The following is an 18529-nucleotide window of genomic DNA, read 5'->3' on the forward strand; positions in this document are numbered from 1 at the left end:
TGGTTCAGTATCTTTTGCAGCAAGCGCCTCTCTGTGTAAAAAGACCAAACAGTGCGAGGTGCGACAGCTTTTATTTTTTGCACAACAGCAGAATGCTTTCCCGTCATTGCTGCGGCTCCAGCAGTGCAGACGCCAGTGCAATTAGTACAGCTGATTCATCGAGTTGTATAGCAAAATCATTGTCACACAGCCGATCAATGCACTGCGAAACTATGTCTTCTGACATAAACGCAATCCGTTGTTTGACAGTGTCATTTCACATTGCTATTTTTGCCAGTTCCTTGGCCTTCTGCTCTCCAAACACTTCCTTTACAATTTCAATGACACCATGCATTATCAACTCCTCAGCAATCACATGCGATTGTTTTTCTGCACCACTATGTACGATGACACTACAAGTTTTTTTTGTTTCTTTTTTATCTGCGGTGGTTGTGGATTTCATTACAGCTTTAGTACCAAGCAGTTCCTTAGCCTTTCGCTCAAAAATGAATGTTGCTTGTTTTTTTTTTTTTTTATAAATTTCATGCTTGATATTTAAATGTCTGTAATTTGGAGGGTTTCAAACATTCATTGGACAGTACTTGTGCACAAACTACACACTGCAGTTGAGGTATATCTCCACTTCCAGTACAAATAAAACTGAAATTCAAGAAGCTGTCTTTGTATTTCCTTAATTTTGCAGGGTTAATAATGGCTTTATGTTTTTTACTCACAACACTACCTTCTCGCTGTTCTTCAGCCCTTACGGGTGAACTTGTTGAAGGAAGTTCTGTATCACCATTCTGTGGGTTTTGTTGCTGATGGTCGAATTAAAAATGTATCCATATCTGGTATTTATTGTGTGCGTTTCCAGCAATTTTTCCTCTGTTTGTTAATCTGTCGCCCTCCCCCTGAAATAGCTCTATTACACCATATGTAACCCGAGAACGTGTTAAGTAACCTGAGAACACGTTCATTTCTGCGCATGCTTATGACATGCTGAAGCTAATAGGTTTCAGCGTGTCATAAGCATGCAGGGAAAATAACACATTCTCTGGTTTATTTTTGGAGGACCCCTTGAAAACTCCTCAAGGCCCCCTAGGGGGCCGCGGACCCCCGGTTGAGAACCCCTGGTTTAAAAGACACATACTAGCAAAGTGTAGCTTGTACTCACCATGACTGTAATGCCATCCTTTTCTAGTGGTGTTTTGTCGTAAGTGATCTCACACACTCTTACGACCGTTGTTGCACCGTATTTCTTCAAATCCTAGATACAATAAATAATACAATTATGGGTAGATTTATTAAGGCACATATTCTATAAGCAACAACTTCCATAAAAAACGAACACATTTAAATGTATTTAAATTACTGCAAATCTTGATCAATCACTTTCATTAAATGGAAGGGGTTATACCAATCATTTCAAAACCTGCATAGCGAGCATTGTTTTTTTTGGCTGAAAGCATCTGAAAATTCTCCCAAAGCCTCCATCTTGAAAAAAGAAATAGATGTAAAGCTCACATCTTGAAAACAATACAATGGACCTCATTTCCCAGGCATCATACACTGTACAAGCTAGAAGAACCTTGACATTTTCAAGACCATGCTCTTTTTCATCCATGTGCTATAATAAAGCAGATATGACTCCGGTGTCCACAGCAACAAGACGCTTGTGACAGAGTTGTTATGATGAGACCTTGCAGCTTGTGCAAACAACAGGTACGTACAGTACTGTGAAACACTAATGAAGAGTGAAGCTGCACAGCACACGACATCTAGTGAATAAACATTGTGTCACTTTTCCTATATTGTGTGACCTTGCTCCACCTATCAATGTCCCTAACGTTGCAATTTTGGCATGAACAGTAAAGTCACATTTGCTGGTGTCATTGCAGGAGAAGCTGGTTTACAAAAAAAAAAAAAAAAAAATGCATTTCCTCTTCTTCAGGTGTATAATAAATGACTAAAACATCTTAAATAATCTCCCCTAACTTCCCTCTCCATATGACACTGAAGCTCACCGAACTTTAAGTTGGACTCGTGGCTGGTCAGGATCGGTCATTAATATTAAAAACAGTCCTCACAAACTACACCTCGTCTATGAATTTGGAGTGCACGGTATTCTTTGTAACTCTGTCATTTACAAGGAGAGTTTCATAAATGGCAATCTAATCTCAAGGGTTCTTAAACATAAAATCGAACCGAACTCATCTGGATAATTGCATAGTGCCAGCGTGGTGCCCACTGCTACAGCACACCCCAGCAACTCTCACTAAACTGGATATATAGGGCACACTACGGGGCATGCCAGCTGTTTGTCCTCACCTCTATAAATGTGTTGAGGGTAGAGTTGGTGGGGTTGTGGGTTATGAGGAACCTCATACTTTTGTAACAGACCTCCACAGGTGCAGGGCGGTTCATACGCGCCATGATGAAGAAGCTGCAGTTCACAAACACGAGAGCGGCTTTGTCTGCGTATCCTTGAACGGCAAGGAAGCTTCCCTGAAAGAATGGTACAGTAGCAGGATGCTCTGTGCTCAATAACAACGCGATGCAGTTCTCACAAGAGCAAACGCACAAGAAGATGCAACAATCCTTCCTTTCTACTGTTCCCCTTTCCCGCCCCCACAGATTATTTATTTGTCTTGTTTGGAGGGCGGGGGATGGGGGTGAAAGACAGGAGGATACACAGGGCTCCTTCAAAGCAGCATATGTTTCTTGCAGATAATCGTGTTACCCCATCTGGAAGCCTACAGTGCTCTCAGAGTAAAGAGTAAAGTTTTTTTTTTAAATGAGTTGTGTGCAACACAGTTTTTGTTCACATCCACTGCTCAGTCTGAGCCGTCATCCTTGTTTCAGATTGGTCAAGGCTGGTTTGGCTTCTTTGCGTGTCTTTATTTCTTCAGGTGCGATGCTGTGCGAAGCAGTAGTCACCACTCCCTCTCAGGAACTCCATCAGACTCCCAACAGTCAAACTGCAGTTCGTCTAAAAACAAAAAAAGACAACAAATCAAAATGGTAAAACTCTTAAATGAACTGGTGTGCATTCCAAGTTCAGATCAGCCCCTACGGAGGAACTAAAACAACACCCACCTCCCCCACCAGGACTGTACAGGGTGGTCCCTGCCGGTCAGGGCTGAGGCAAGGAAACAAGGGAGGGGGCTTCCTCTCTATGTGGTGGATTTGCGAAAATGTAGGGCAACAAGCCATGTCACCTTCCCTTACCTTCCAAAACGCCACATGCATTTATCAAAAACGAGTTGCAAAACAATGCGCACAGCCTGCCGACCGTAAACATTACCATATACAGCACAGACTTGTTACGATTTCTAACAATTTCACTAAACAATGCACAGTTCCATTGTCTAGCGTCTACAGTGTGCACTGCGTGAAAGACATAAAGCACCACATTCCTGGCTGTGCAGTACATTGGGGTACAATCTGGTCACAACAGCAGTGGTTTAAAAGATTGAATAGTCCTTTCCCCCAGCTGTAACATACTTCAAAATGACTTATCCAGTACAGCACTGTGGTTCTGCCAGGCTATTCCTGGTGTATAATCATGTAACGCAGTACAACAATCCACTCCCATTTAAATTGTCTTTCAGCTTAATTGAGGTGGGGGGTGGGGGGTAATCAAATAGGTTTTGGGGAAATAAATGTACATAAAAAGGTATCAACATCATTTATCTGTGATGCAAAGGATAGTTTTAGTGCTCTGTTCATTTTGATTAGCAGATGGGAAGCTCCGACTGAAACTGCAAGAGAACAGAGAAGATGCCACTGGGAGGAACAGAATTGGGCGACAAGGCCTACAGTGACAGTACATGCTGCTGCCAGAGTACATGCTAAATAAGCTGTGTAAACTGCCCTGCAACAAGGGAGTTACGAGAGAGCAAGGGGGAGGGGAGAAGGGAATATTAAGGGTAAACTGTTCAGTGCTTGACTCATCCTTCTCTTCTTGATATAGACATGACTACTTTACATAAAGGTCAACTAAAAAAACAAAACAACATCGTGATGTCCAAATTGCCATTTGAGACCACATGATAACTAATGAATACAAGACACATCACAGAGTTACAGGCTAAATGCAAATTCCTACACAGAGTCACGCGTTTAATTAATGCTTCATACACTGCCTACAGTACACTGTACTCTCCGAAGCACAGTAATTGTTCAGACATTGATACAGGAATTATGTTACTAAAAAACAACATAAAAGCCATTGGAAAAAAAACCCAAACAGAAACCCGAAATCAGCGTTCATGCTTCACTTCAGAAGATTCCACGGCAACTCGATAAGCTGTTCCTTCCCAGCAAGCTTCCAAATTAGGGAATGTCATTTCTGATATCAGTTTTAATTTTTATTTTATAACATATGTTTCTTGTTACTGTGTCTCTTATCCAAAAAATAACGCACATTTGTTTCCAGCATTTTTAGCAAATGAGGACTTCAGAAAAAAATGCAAGAAACACACTAATATATATATATATATATATATATATACACACACACACACACACACACACACACACAATGCTTTCACCAGGCATACAGTGTACCTTTTCTGTACTTGACCACCTTTTTTACTCGGTTTTGCCATGGTAAACCACAGTAAAATTTAAGAGTTATAAATTCAAAGGGTTAATGGAAGACTTTCAGGCTCAATTTTTTTTTCTGATTCTAAAAAGGTACACGTTAGCTGCACACAGTACCTGTCAAATATGACAAGCAGATGTTTAATTTTACAGCATTTTGTCCACACCGTCCAAAAGATATTATATATAGATAGATAGATACACAAATAATTCACACAATCCATCACGATTAAGTACTTTACATGGCAGAGATGTACCAGTTGCTATTTCCCCCCCCATTTACATGTAGCTCATTACAATGGTTGCAGTAAGACCTGCAAGCTTGGAACACCTGTAAACAGCTTGATTAAATCAGGCAGGAGGGTTCCAGTTGGGTTAGTTTACCGCTGTGCCAAGCCTGGGCTTTGTGTATCTTACCTTTCTGCAGCACCGTGGTCTGCTGAGGATCAAGCCGTTCGTTTTGATGGGACTAACAGAAAGTAAACAGCCTCTATTGCTGACACCAATCACTGTCACTGCACAGAACCAGTTGAGTCTGCCTTGGCTTGCCATATGACACTGACAGCTCACTGCTAATGTCACAAACAAATGCACTCTTAATACTCTTAGGAGGAGAGAGCTGGGGAGCTCGGGAGTGCCCCCTCCCTCTCCTGCTCCAATAATCCAACAGCAACAGGTAGTAAACATGTAACACAGCACTCAAATATAGATTCATGACGTTGTATCAGAAATACATTGTATTATTATTATTACTACCTGAAATACAGGACTTCTAACATCTGTGAATACCCCTTAATTGTTTGGAAAAGCCCAGGTTGCCCTCCCTTGTGTTACTGTCTGGGCAAGCTGTTTCTGCAGCCCATGGAACAAGATTTTCCTTCCCTCCCAAAGCCTTTATACAAAAGCACATGGTCTGGAATTCTTTTCAATTTGATTTGTAGTGAAACTGACAGACAGCAGAGTCATCTGGGGATGACAAGCTACTTTAAAATAGGTTTGCAGCTCAGACGTTTGGCAGCAGTGTTTGTAGAGCAAATACAAGTTGATGTATGTAGCCTCCAGGCCAGAGGTTTGAATACTGTTCATATTTTATATATATATATATATATATATATATACACACACACACACACACTAAAGCTGAATATCTGAATACCTACAGTACAAATGGAGTCCGAAAGAGTATTAAAAAAAGGGGGGTGGGGGGGTTGGGTACTAGTGTATTATTTCTCTCTACAGATAAAAACCTAACTTTGGGAAATGTAAAACAGGTCTGCATCCATCCTTGTGGTTGCAGTACATTGTTCTACAGTGAAAAGCCTTAGGTTGCAAAGATCATTTCACTTAACTGCATGCAAGACAAAAAAAAACACATTGAGGTACTGTAGGCATCTCCAACGTTATGCACTGTACTGTACATCATGCACAGTTGAGATCTCTTTTTATCCCCCCCCCCCTCCATTACAAAGTTCCTAGCTCCAGGTGTTCATAAGCTGGAATTTGTCCTCGCAGATGATTGGAACAGACTGATCCAACAACAGAAATCAAGGAAACAGAGAAAATATCAGTGACAGCAGGGTAACATCAGGAATTCAGTACATACTGCGTGACCGATACCAACAACTGGCCTAAGACGTTTAAAACAGTTGACTGATGATATACAGAAGAGGAGAAAAAAAAAAAAAAAAAAACTTTAGAAAAACATCCTGAACGACTGGATATATAGGAAGAAAAATAAATAGCATGCAAAACACGCTGCTGCTGCCACCATGAGCCCACACCCAAGTGGAGATGAAATCAAACAGGGTACATGCAGATAAGCTGTAAATGGGATGTCAAAAAAGTGCATTCTCAACAAGCTGCCTATTAAAGAATACCCAGGGCTACAGTATTTACCACTTAAGCTTGAGTTCGCAAAGTGCAGTGCTTGGTAAATAATATGCTGGTACATGGGTTACAGGGGGAACCCTTGGGATGTTACACAAAACAAGATTCAAGTAGAGAGAATGTTGCTAGGTTCCTACTCCAGAGAGACCATCAAATTAGGCTTTTGTTATGCAACCCATGGACAAAATGTTCAATATACACTGCATGCCTATAATCATGCCATAGCTACTGTATAAACAAACCACAGGTGCCACAGACACACCCCAGTACCATGGAATGACAAGGTGCAGTCAGGGGTTATTCACAATGGGGATCACTGTCCCGGCTTCACCAGTACAGTACAGAGAGATGAGGTGCAGTCACGGGCTATTCACAATGGGGATTACTGTCCCAGCTTCACCAGTACAGTGCAGAGTGATGAGGTGCAGCCACGAGTTATTCACAATGGGGATTACTGTCCCAGCTTCACCAGTACAGTGCAGAGTGATGAGGTGCAGCCACGAGTTATTCACAATGGGGATTACTGTCCCAGCTTCACCAGTACATTGCAGAGTGATGAGGTGCAGTCACGGGTTATTCACAATGGGGATCAGTGTCCCAGCTTCACCAGTACAGTGCAGAGAGATGAGGTGCAGTCACGGGTTATTCACAATGGGGATTACTGTCCCAGCTTCACCAGTACAGTGCAGAGTGATGAGGTGCAGTCACGAGTTATTCACAATGGGGATCAGTGTCCCAGCTTCACCAGTACAGTGCAGAGAGATGAGGTGCAGTCACGGGTTATTCACAATGGGGATCAGTGTCCCAGCTTCACCAGTACAGTGCAGAGAGATGAGGTGCAGCCACGAGTTATTCACAATGGGGATTACTGTCCCAGCTTCACCAGTACAGTGCAGAGTGATGAGGTGCAGTCACGGGTTATTCACAATGGGGATCAGTGTCCCAGCTTCACCAGTACAGTGCAGAGTGATGAGGTGCAGTCACGGGTTATTCACAATGGGGATCACTGTCCCAGCTTCACCAGTACAGTGCAGAGTGATGAGGTGCAGCCACGAGTTATTCACAATGGGGATCAGTGTCCCAGCTTCACCAATACAGTGCAGAGTGATGAGGTGCAGTCACGGGTTATTCACAATGGGGATCAGTGTCCCAGCTTCGCCAGTACAGTGCAGAGTGATGAGGTGCAGTCACGGGTTATTCACAATGGGGATCACTGTCCCAGCTTCACCAGTACAGTGCAGAGTGATGAGGTGCAGCCACGAGTTATTCACAATGGGGATCACTGTCCCAGCTTCACCAGTACAGTGCAGAGAGATGAGGTGCAGTCACGGGTTATTCACAATGGGGTTCTCAGTTCCAGTTTTGTTATTTCAGGAGCTAAAAGTCTAATTAATTAATATTCAAGGTTTCCATAGTGCTCAAAAACACTTGCGAGCGTGTTCACAGTCAGTATTCATGCAACAGAACTGGAGGAACCCATTAACAGTCCTCGGTAAAGATGCAGCACTGTGCTAGTAGTGTACCCTCTGAACAAGCATGCTGTTTACACTATGTTGCACTAGGAGATATGTCGTCCATGTGCTTGGAGAGGGCATTTGTCAAGGTTGAGGCAGCCCATTGATGCAAACAGCCTGCTATACTGCTGCATGTCTGTCACGTACCTCGTTATTGGCCAACTATATGCTGTTGCTCATGAGCAGCAGCCTGGCACTCTCAATACGTTATAGGGAGAGTGGAGTGCAAAGTGTGCTCTAGATTTCAGAGACTGGGGAATCGGCCCCTTCACATTTATTCTCCGATGATCTGATCACAGTTCACTCCGATTGTTCTGTACATATTCTATACATATTTGATTCCAGTCTCATTTGAAATGAGTTCACTCTAATAGTTCTTACAATCCTGTATTTTAAATGGGGGTAAAATGCAACATTACCTTGAACTCATGAGTAATCTCAATCAATACTCTACAATCTTGGATTTGTAGCTGGAATTGGGTGTTTACATTTCAACCTGTGTAGCTTCAAATTTTTCTTATTATTACTGTGATTGGCTGCAAAGACAATAGGGCTAGCCATAGATTGGATAATGTTTGTTGGGTTGTTTTTTCATGTAGTTTTCTAGTAATTGAAGACCTTGTATTCTGGGAGATGTAGTTGTCAGTGGAAGTTTTAGGGGAGGCAGACAAGCTGTGCAGCAAAATTGCTCTGCGTACATGTTACACATTACATTTAAATTGAGTGTGTATTTCACATTATCTGGACCGCTGGGAACAACATGCCTTGTGACTTCAAAGCCCCAATCAGGGGAAAATAAATGCTAAAATAAAACTGTCCTTTTAGCTGCTTTTTACCCCATTATAATGCTTCTGGTCAGGATTAACAAGCTGTACTGGACAGCTCACAGTGTCTTACTCTGAAGGACTCCACTCCAGGATAAACACTGAGCAACAGCATTGCTGGCACCTGCTTTCTAAATTTAACCTTCCATCTGTTAACCCAGTACATCGAGCGCGGCTCAAATGAAGGAAAGTTCTACACAACTTGAGCACACGCCAGCATTGCGGTGAGGGGCATGTTTTGAAACTAGAGTATGCCTCATGCAGATGCATGTAAAAGACATCAAATCAAAAGGGAGTCAGAGGATCTGAGGCTTATGGCTTGGTAACACACAAACTCCAGGTATATAGTTTTTAGTTGTGTTAAAAACCTTTACAGCCTCTACAGCCTCTATACATGAACCCCCAAAAGAAGCTGGGTACATATTTTTAAGATATCACAACAAAAGGAATACGTTTTTTTCTGTTTTTTGGGTGCATATGTATAGCTATTATGTACTACATACTATATGTACTATAGTACAATAATACGACAAACTGACTGAATGATAATAACCGAAAATCACCTTAATTTTTTTAATAAAGTAGCCGGCGTAAATCTAGTATTAGGCGGTGGATTGCGTCGATCGCCGGCTTATTTTGACCCCCTGCATTCACTGTCACTATTTTTGCTTTGAAAATAATTGGTTATTTTTTTTTTAGCAGTCATGTTAATGTTTGAGCCTCTCGAAGTGCTTAACACAGAAAACCCGCCCCTTCAACTCTCTGATTGGTTAAATGTTGTGTCAAGACGTAACACAGCTGTCATGTGGTTCCAAAATTTTTTTTTTCATCCAGCAACGTGCAACTGATCTAATCTGCTAGAAGTGCAAACCATCCTTATTGTTAAAGGCACAGTAGCATCTGCAAGACGGGCGGATCGGGTTTTTTCAGCCGGGCGGCGACAGGCACTTTGCCGGGCTGAAAAGGCCTGGGGAGAATGAAAACCTTTTCTAGGTATGAAAAAGGAATGCGTGCACAACACTGTGAAGGTTAAACTAGGATGCTGGATCTTTAAGGGGAGGTCAGGCTCATCAAGCACAACACGATTAGGACATTCCGTCTCAAGGAAAGCATGCACAGTCTGGGGGTCAGTTGCACAACTCTGTGACAAGGCACAGTATCTTGGATGAAAAGCCTAGTGTTACAAGTCGTATGACTGAATGAGTGGAAAACCAAGGAGCGTGGCCTGGAAACGCTTACAGTGCAAGGCTTCCTTGAAGTAGGACAGCAGGTGGGGGGTGTCAAATCCCCATATATTGCAATATATGTCTGAGGACAGAGTATGGCGTTTCAAATTTCAGAATTAGGAATTGTGTAGAAACTGGAAAGAATTTCAACAGCAACGTCATCTTAACGGCAGAGTTACCTCTGAATCGAGAGCTAGCAGCTTGGACTGTAATCCGGTAATGGCATGTTGTAAATTCATGGTTATTCAAGCTGCTGTTAAAACATCATGTTGGCATTCCCAATTAAAATAAAATGGTTTATGACTGAAAATGTACAAGTATTGCTTCATTTTTCTTATTTATTTATTTTAAATACCGGTATTTATTTATTGTTGTTAACTAGATTTGATTGTAGATTTTTCTCTGAATGTACCTTCGGTAACACAGGACCAATTATTCGAAGGATCCTTTCTTCTAGTTGGTTTGTGGGGATATTAAGAATGGACCTCCTCTAGTTCTGCCTCTTTCCATTTTCACCATTGCCCCTTCTTTTTGGTTTCACTAAAGGCAGTGGATCACTTTTTTTTTTTTATCAGCTGTCAGAAGATTACCACAGCCAGCTGAAACGGCCATTGCAATGTTGGCTCATGGCTTCTCTTTGCTTCTAAAGAAACGCTTGTGGAAAATATTCCAAATCTTATTTTTAGATTTTTAAACATGAAGCTCGAACTGCAACGTGCTCCATTCAGACTTGATCAGTCATTTAGGTAGAAAATCCTATCGATTATTTGTTTATTTAGCCGATCTAACACAAAACTTAACAAAAAGTTAGGATTTACTAACTAATGTTACAATAGGATACGACACTTAGGAAATTGTAGACACTGCTGATTTAGGTAATGTTTTGTAATACCAAGTTAGGAAAAATCCTATCCTAGCCATGAAAGATAAGATAGGAAAGTAATCCCTGGTTCTAAAGCACTTCAAATCGTTATTTCAACTAATTAACCCTCTAACAGAACAGCATTCCAGGACTAGAGTCTCTTATTAACCCTCTAACAGAACAGCATTCCAGGACTAGAGTCTCTTATTAACCCTCTAACAGAACAGCATTCCAGGACTAGAGTCTCTTATTTTAACCCTCTAACAGAACGGCATTCCAGGACTAGAGTCTCTTATTAACCCTCTAACAGAACAGCATTCCAGGACTAGAGTCTCTTATTAACCCTCTAACAGAACAGCATTCCAGGACTAGAGTCTCTTATTTTAACCCTCTAACAGAACAGCATTCCAGGACTAGAGTCTCTTGTAGTATTAATGTATAGAGTTTTAGTATCAGCATGGCTATCAAGTGCCAAGTACTGCAGTTTCTGTACATGTTTGGATCCCTAGAGGTTGTGTGTTCAGTGCAAAGCAAGTGCAATATTTTACACCAAGTACTTAAAGTAAAAATGTGCAGCAACACAGACAGTTTATATATATATATATATATATATATATATATATATATATATATATATATATATAACATAGCAGTTTACAGTTCCTCTATTCAAAACCTTAAGCTAGTAATCCCAGGAGAACACATGGTGCTGTAAACAAAGGCTTTCCGTCTCAAGTGTAACATAAAAATAAATGGTCTCTTGACACACAGAATGTGTTTGTTATGGTGCTACATAAGTCCTAGGCAGATTTAGTTACAGATTTAGGATTGTCATTAATAAAATAAAAGCAGTGGGTCATTTATAACTAGCGGATAACAGTGTAATCACAGTCGTTGTCCAAATCACTGGCACTGGGTGGAATAATAGGTAGATGAGAGAAAGAGTTGCATTAAATGCACACAATTACTACAGCATTACTGCTACTAGTAGATGTACTGTATCGAAACCCAGCTAGTTCAGGATCTTTAATACGCCGAACAGACACAAGACCGTGGGACTCAAACACACAATACTGGTCTAAAAGTCCAATAAACCGGTCAATCCTGGCTGAATTGAAAGTCAGAGTTGCGCAGTACTGGTATGGCAAACTGTATTGTACCAACAGAGACAGAAAGCATACTTTAATCTCGGATTAAACTCGACAAAGAAACACATTTCCCAGTTTGCCAGGTCACCTGTACGTCATCAGTCAGTTCTGTGACATGTTTTCATTGTCAGATCACGGCCTCTGTACAGCACTATGGCAGTATAGACACCAGTGCCCAGGGTGCGAGGAAATCAGCTTTTAAAACACCTTGGGGCCTCATTTTCATACAGGGCTAGTTTTATTAAGTGCAGAAACAACGCAGCCTGCGCTGCGACTGACTTGCAGCCAGTTCTAAAAATGCAAAAGTCGTAAACCTCATGGTAAATGAGTATTTAGTAAGTACAAACACGCCCACTCACCGACGCTTCCGCTGGAATAGTTTGAAAGAGTCTCAGATGGGCTGCCATAAAAAAAAAGAAAAGCAAACTTCACAGAGGAAAAGACGCACATTTTGGAAGAAGTAATACAAAATGAATCGGCTTTGTTTGGAAAAGGCCCAAGTACAAAACATTGTAAAGCAGAAAAAAAAGAAGACTTGGCAAACAATAGTTAATAAAGTTAATGCTGTGTCAAAGGCTTCAATAAACATTGCAGACATCAGAAAAAGGTACTAGGATGTTAAAGCCTGTGCTAAAGACAAATTAGCAACTACGACAAAAAAAACAAAAAAAAATTATATATATAAATGAAGGGCACTGGAGGGGGGCCTAGGACACAATGAAGCGGAGTGTAGGAATGTTCCATAGCCAGGAACATCTGCAGGTTACATTGGCACTTCAGCCGAACCCCAGCTGGCAGTGTTGCTTGCAGGGGACATAGGAAAAACGATGCATTTATTTGCCTTCTTAACCAAAGCAGCAGTTACCTGGCTGGTGCATTTAGACACCGAAGACTGGCAGATACCAGAAACATCCCCAGCAGGTATTTGGAATGAGCCAGCTGTGTAAAAGGTTAAGGCAGCAGTGCCCTTTATATGCACTGGTATGACACAGCTCCGGCAGTAGCACTCTGTAGATTGTCCTTTAACCTTGAACACAGATCTGCTATAGTCTGTTTATTATTATTATTATTATTATTATAACTTAGTCATTTAGCAGACGCTTTTATCCAACACGACTTAGAGACTAGAGGGTGACCTATGCATCATAACTGCTGCTGCACAGTCACTTACAATAGAACCTTGGTTTTACCTCTCATGTGAAGGACGGGTTTATCAAGCCTTGTAAGACATGTTCATCTGATGGGTCAAGAAACGCCACTCTGGTCAATTGCCGGGTAGCTCCTTCTCCTTTCCCTTCCCTGAAGGTGTAATGCCATCTTTTTTTCACAATTCCACATAGCTCTTGCCATGCTTAAGTTTGTGTTTAATTAGAGATTGGGTCAAAATCACCTATGCCGTCAATTACAAACGTAACACAATAGTGTTCCCCTCATTATCACATTTCACACAAACCCGGCTATTCTTAATAAAAACAAAACACTTTTATGGCTGATTGCAACAACCGCGACTCATTCAGAATAACTCAAAGCGCACCCGAGTCTAAGAGACGCAACGTGGTGAGATGCGATCATTGTGCTGATTGAAAATTGCAGGTGGGTCAAAAAAAGCAGAGAACGTCCTGAATACGCCCACAAAGTTCCGACAGAACCATGCACCGACTCAAGGCTAGTTTTTCAGTGCAACTCTGATATTGAAAATCGTCTGCAGCTGCGACTCTGTCCGTCACATCTCTTTTGAAAATGGAGCCCTTAAAGTTACCATTGAGGGATTTTCCCATTTTGAAATAAGCAAATTGATTAACAGGTTTGTTTGGCTTCATTTAATACAGTACCAGCCAACAAAATCTTCTTAAAGTGATTACAAGTATTGGTACACCCCTACTGTAATAATAATAATAATAATAATAATAATAATAATAATAATAATAATAATAATAATAATAATAATAATAATAATAATAATAAATCAGCTCAGGGGTCCATCTGATTTGTGCCACTCGATGAAAGAAAGTTGCTTTGCAGTCAGAGCTGGAGTGAAAGAATCTGTACAGCGTGAGATTCAATGTGAAGTGGCAGTATAGCCCCTGTGGGGGAGTGTTCCTGTTCTCAATCCCACTGGGATAAAAAACTGGGGACAGCTTGTAAAGACTCCCACTGGAAATGATGTTGCATCTCAGCTGGACCTTTCTGGAGGAAAACAAACAAGTACAAAAAAAAAAAAAAAAAACGGTTCTCACAATATACAGTATAAATCTGACTACAGTGCGTGGCACAGCAATGAAAGTGCATCAATCACTGGGAAAAGCACAACCCAAAAGGGCACCATTAGTCCCTGAGGATTGTAGGATTTATGTATTTATTTATTTTAATTAAAAGGAAACACAGAATAGAAAAAGGAGGTTCAATGCAAGTGCCAATAAACAAATTCATAATGTAGTTTACCAATTTTAAAAAGACGACCAATCCTGGTAAAAAAAAAGAAAAAAAAAAAGAAAAAGTAATTTCAGATAATGCCCTTGCTTGCTGGGGCACCACATTCTACTAGTCCAGTGGTTTTCAACCTTTTCATCTCAAGTGCCAGTGTTTCTAGCAGGGACCACCAGGTGTACCAGTAACTATGTGCAGTCTTGGTTTATTGTGTCTGTACTCACTTTTTGTTGCCTCACCTATGCAGCTGATAACTGCAATTAACTCAGCATGTTAATATTTGAAATATTTTGCAAGTGTCAGTGAAGTCCTGATCTGACAGCATGCAACACAGACAGCTCTTATGATTGCATGTTACCATTTTTTTTTCAGTAAAAACAAGTTTAAATTGCAGTAATTGCGTGTTTCCCATTCTGGTGAGTTGCTTTACCATTCTGTTAAATTAATTATATATATATATATATATATATATATATATATATATATATATATATATATATATATATATATATATATATATATACTTGCCTATTGTTTTGCTTTTACTTATTTAGTTCATTTCATGTGTTGATGCACGTGCATCATGACAAGTAATACATACGTATTTATTGATTCATATTTTGTGTCTGGTGGCTAACTCAGTCTTAGTGAACACTTCGGCTATAAGAACACTTTGCTTGCTTCCAGAGGGGTGTTCTCTTAGCTGGAGAGTACTGTATCACCCTTCATTAATTATTTTCTTTATTTTAAGTTTCTAGGGCATTTTGTTAAAGGCACGTGTGCAATACACAAACCTTAAGTGTATTTTTATTTTTTGCTGTTCTTGTTCTACATTTCTAAAATGCAACTGTTCATTTTAAGCACATTTTTTACACAACAGCACTCGCACACGTTTGGTCACACGTGATCAGCATTTTTTAAATACATACCGACGTCATGTTGCATTGACACATGCTTTTGAAAGGGAGAGGCAGCATTTCTGTGCCTAACCCCGAAAAAACAGTTGTCAAAACTTGTCGCATTTGCACCCATTTTAGTCGCAGTCTGGAGCCCTGCATCAATATTTCTCATCTCTCTGTGGTTCAGTGGTACAAACAGACTGCTGATTATGATGGTGTGATTGAGGGAGTATTATGGTTGAGGAATCACATCAGTGCGTACCAGGTGCAAGTCTGTCACGTACCAGCACTGGTATGCACACCACAGCTTGAAAACCACTGTAGAAGACTGTACTGTATGTCCAAGTTCTCCACTGGCAGATTGCCATTCTACTTGTGCCTATAAAGGCTTTCAACAGGAACATTAGTTTGCAGTAGAGTAAATGCACCCCCTTCCTGCCTGTAAGATGTGCATTCAGTATACTGTACACTGCCACAGCTGGTCAGCGTTAGCATGACAAATACACTGTCATTTATTTGTTCAGAAGGTTTTTGATCTATTTTTCTCATTTCAGATTTCCTTGGTACATTTCCTGTCATGTGCAAGCAGTTTACTGGGCTCCAGCTGCTGCAGTTTAATGCTGTCCCAGCCCAGGCCACAACACATCCTGCCACACACCCACTGCGGTGCATGGATAAACCACGCCAAGGCATTCGTGACCGTTACGAGTATAGAACCCGCTCAGGGTTTACTGTCAGGTATTTGACCTGTGTTACGAGTATAGAACCCGCTCAGGGTTTACTGTCAGGTATTTGACCTGTGTTACTAGTATAGAACCCGCTCAGGGTTTACTGTCAGGTATTTGACCTGTGTTACGAGTATAGAACCCGCTCAGGGTTTACTGTCAGGTATTTGACCTGTGTTACTAGTATAGAACCCGCTCAGGGTTTACTGTCAGGTATTTGACCTGTGTTACGAGTATAGAACCCGCTCAGGGTTTACTGTCAGGTATTTGACCTGTGTTACGAGTATAGAACCCGCTCAGGGTTTACTGTCAGGTATTTGACCTGTGTTACGAGTATAGAACCCGCTCAGGGTTTACTGTCAGGTATTTGACCTGTGTTACGAGTATAGAACCCGCTCAGGGTTTACTGTCAGGTATTTGACCCGTGTTACGAGTATAGAACCCGCTCAGGGTTTACTGTCAGGTATTTGACCTGTGTTACGAGTATAGAACCCGCTCAGGGTTTACTGTCAGGTATTTGACCTGTGTTACGAGTATAGAACCCGCTCAGGGTTTACTGTCAGGTATTTGACCTGTGTTACCGCTCAGGGTTTACTTGGTTAAACCTGCCTTGTGCTTTGAGGCTCTTGCATTTATTTTCTCTTTTTTTTTCCGAATGTGAAAGGTGTGCATTGTTAACCCTATAACTGAATACTGCATGTAAACAATCAATGTAAAATTCTGAATCAAGCTCAGTCCACAACAACCGATCTATATAATCACATAATACATACTGCTGTATGTATTATTTTTCAATGGAAGTACACTTTAATACATATGGTCAGGGAGACGGAGAGGGATTGTGTGGGATCTGCATAGGAATAATCCCACACTTCTACTGCAGACAATAAAAAAAAATATATATATACATTAAATCTGAATTTTATTTCAAGAAGGACCAACACTGCTTATGTCAGAGACAGCTCTGCCAATACGCATCCTTTCTAACCTGAATGACCACCTTCCTGTAATGACAAAACACAGTGATTCTGTGACACACAGTGCAGTGCCGCCACTTCTATATTCCAAAGGCTTGCGGATAGGCACATCTTATAGCCAGACATATGCTCTAAAATGCATGTAGAGGTTTTTTAAAGCGGACACTAGACATACAGAAGCCTGCTGTGCATGGGAGGACCACGTTGAGTTGAAATGTTTCTGCATGATCACACTGTGGTGTGCTAGTAGGACTCGAGATCCAATACTGCGATCTGAACTCACCTGAAGAACTGAACGGCATCTCAAACATTACAAGGCTTAGTTGCAGTGCAGTCCTGCCCCACACAAGAGCTATCCAGACTGAGACACCACCTCCCGCCCACAGCAAAGAGATGGCTTCATTCCAGCAGCCCCACTTCTGAGAAGTCCCCAGACTGATACTGTAGCACAGAAGGAACGGAAATGTCTCACGAACAGGAACTGCTCTCCAACAGTGATGCTTTCTGGCTAGCAAGTGTGCTCAGAAGAGATTTCCTACACTGTAATGCTGTGTTGTGGATGTGTAGAGAAATTCAGTAAGTGAACTACTCTACACACAGCCAGTTCAAAAGTCTTGAAGGGCATTTTTATTGAAGCTGGGGCTCGTTCCTCTCACTGCTTTAGCCACCACTCCTGGTCAATCGCATGACAAATCCAGACAAATAAAGTCTCACGTTTATCGTCAAACCTTCCGATCGAACTGGGCATTTCAAATGAGAGAGGATGCATAACTGAGCAGAAAAGAAAAAAAAAATCATGTTACTGTTTAGCAACAACCAGATTGTACCTGCACATGGGAAGCTGCATCAAACTCAAAGTCTATATAAACAAGCGGTTCAATAAGAAGAGGTTAAACACTCCTTAACAATAAACAATAAAAAAAAGCGATCACCAACAAAAACATGCAAGCCATAGAGAACGATTATGCTTCAGTAACAGTCTAAAGCACATACTGTACCTTACTCAGCCCAATTCATCTTGCTTCCAGTGAAGGCTTCTATCCAGAAATTCAGCAGAGAGGACTGGGGGCAGAATGAGATCAATAGGCTTGCCAGAAGTTACACAGCAAGTCAGTGGCCCAGCTGGCATTCAAAGCCTGCCTCTGTTGATTTGTCCTTTGTTCTAACCTTCATGTCTCCACTAAAGTATTCAGTGGGTTTTCCACTTGCCTTGGTTTAAATGCTCCCTCACAGCCTATGACAGGTTTCACAAAAGCAACCTCCCTACATGAACTACTTTATAATAAAGGCAGGAGGGTGCCTAAGAGGTTGTTTTCAAGGAATTTTTGTAAAAGCAAACTTTGACGGCCAAATAGTCTAAACAGCAATTCCGCAGCCTGTTGACTTCAAGTAAACTGCTACATTATGTAATGATAGTTTTGCCTGATAATGAGTTTGCACTGTCCTCGCCCATGAT

General features: G+C 41.2%; 1 protein-coding gene across 5 annotated transcripts in view; it reads right to left on the bottom strand.

Moving 5' to 3' along the window:
• Nucleotides 1-18529, bottom strand: part of LOC117394889 (protein tyrosine phosphatase type IVA 3) — a 49677-nt gene that overhangs the window by 6246 nt on the left and 24902 nt on the right. For 3 of the 5 annotated variants that reach the window (XM_033993576.3, XM_059010451.1, XM_033993578.3), the window contains 2 exons: nucleotides 2308-2968; nucleotides 1154-1246 (listed from right to left, as the gene is read on the bottom strand). In XM_033993576.3, the coding sequence (XP_033849467.1) occupies nucleotides 1154-1246; nucleotides 2308-2412 (198 nt within the window). In that variant the 5' untranslated portion in view covers nucleotides 2413-2968. Of the gene's footprint in view, nucleotides 1-1153; nucleotides 1247-2307; nucleotides 2969-5001; nucleotides 5305-5340; nucleotides 5443-18529 lie in introns of those variants that run through there. The other 2 variants (XM_033993577.3, XM_033993575.3) reach the window with 2 other exon arrangements.

Source organism: Acipenser ruthenus, chromosome 3, assembly GCF_902713425.1.
Source record: "Acipenser ruthenus chromosome 3, fAciRut3.2 maternal haplotype, whole genome shotgun sequence".
Classification (NCBI taxonomy): Eukaryota; Metazoa; Chordata; class Actinopteri; order Acipenseriformes; family Acipenseridae; genus Acipenser; species Acipenser ruthenus.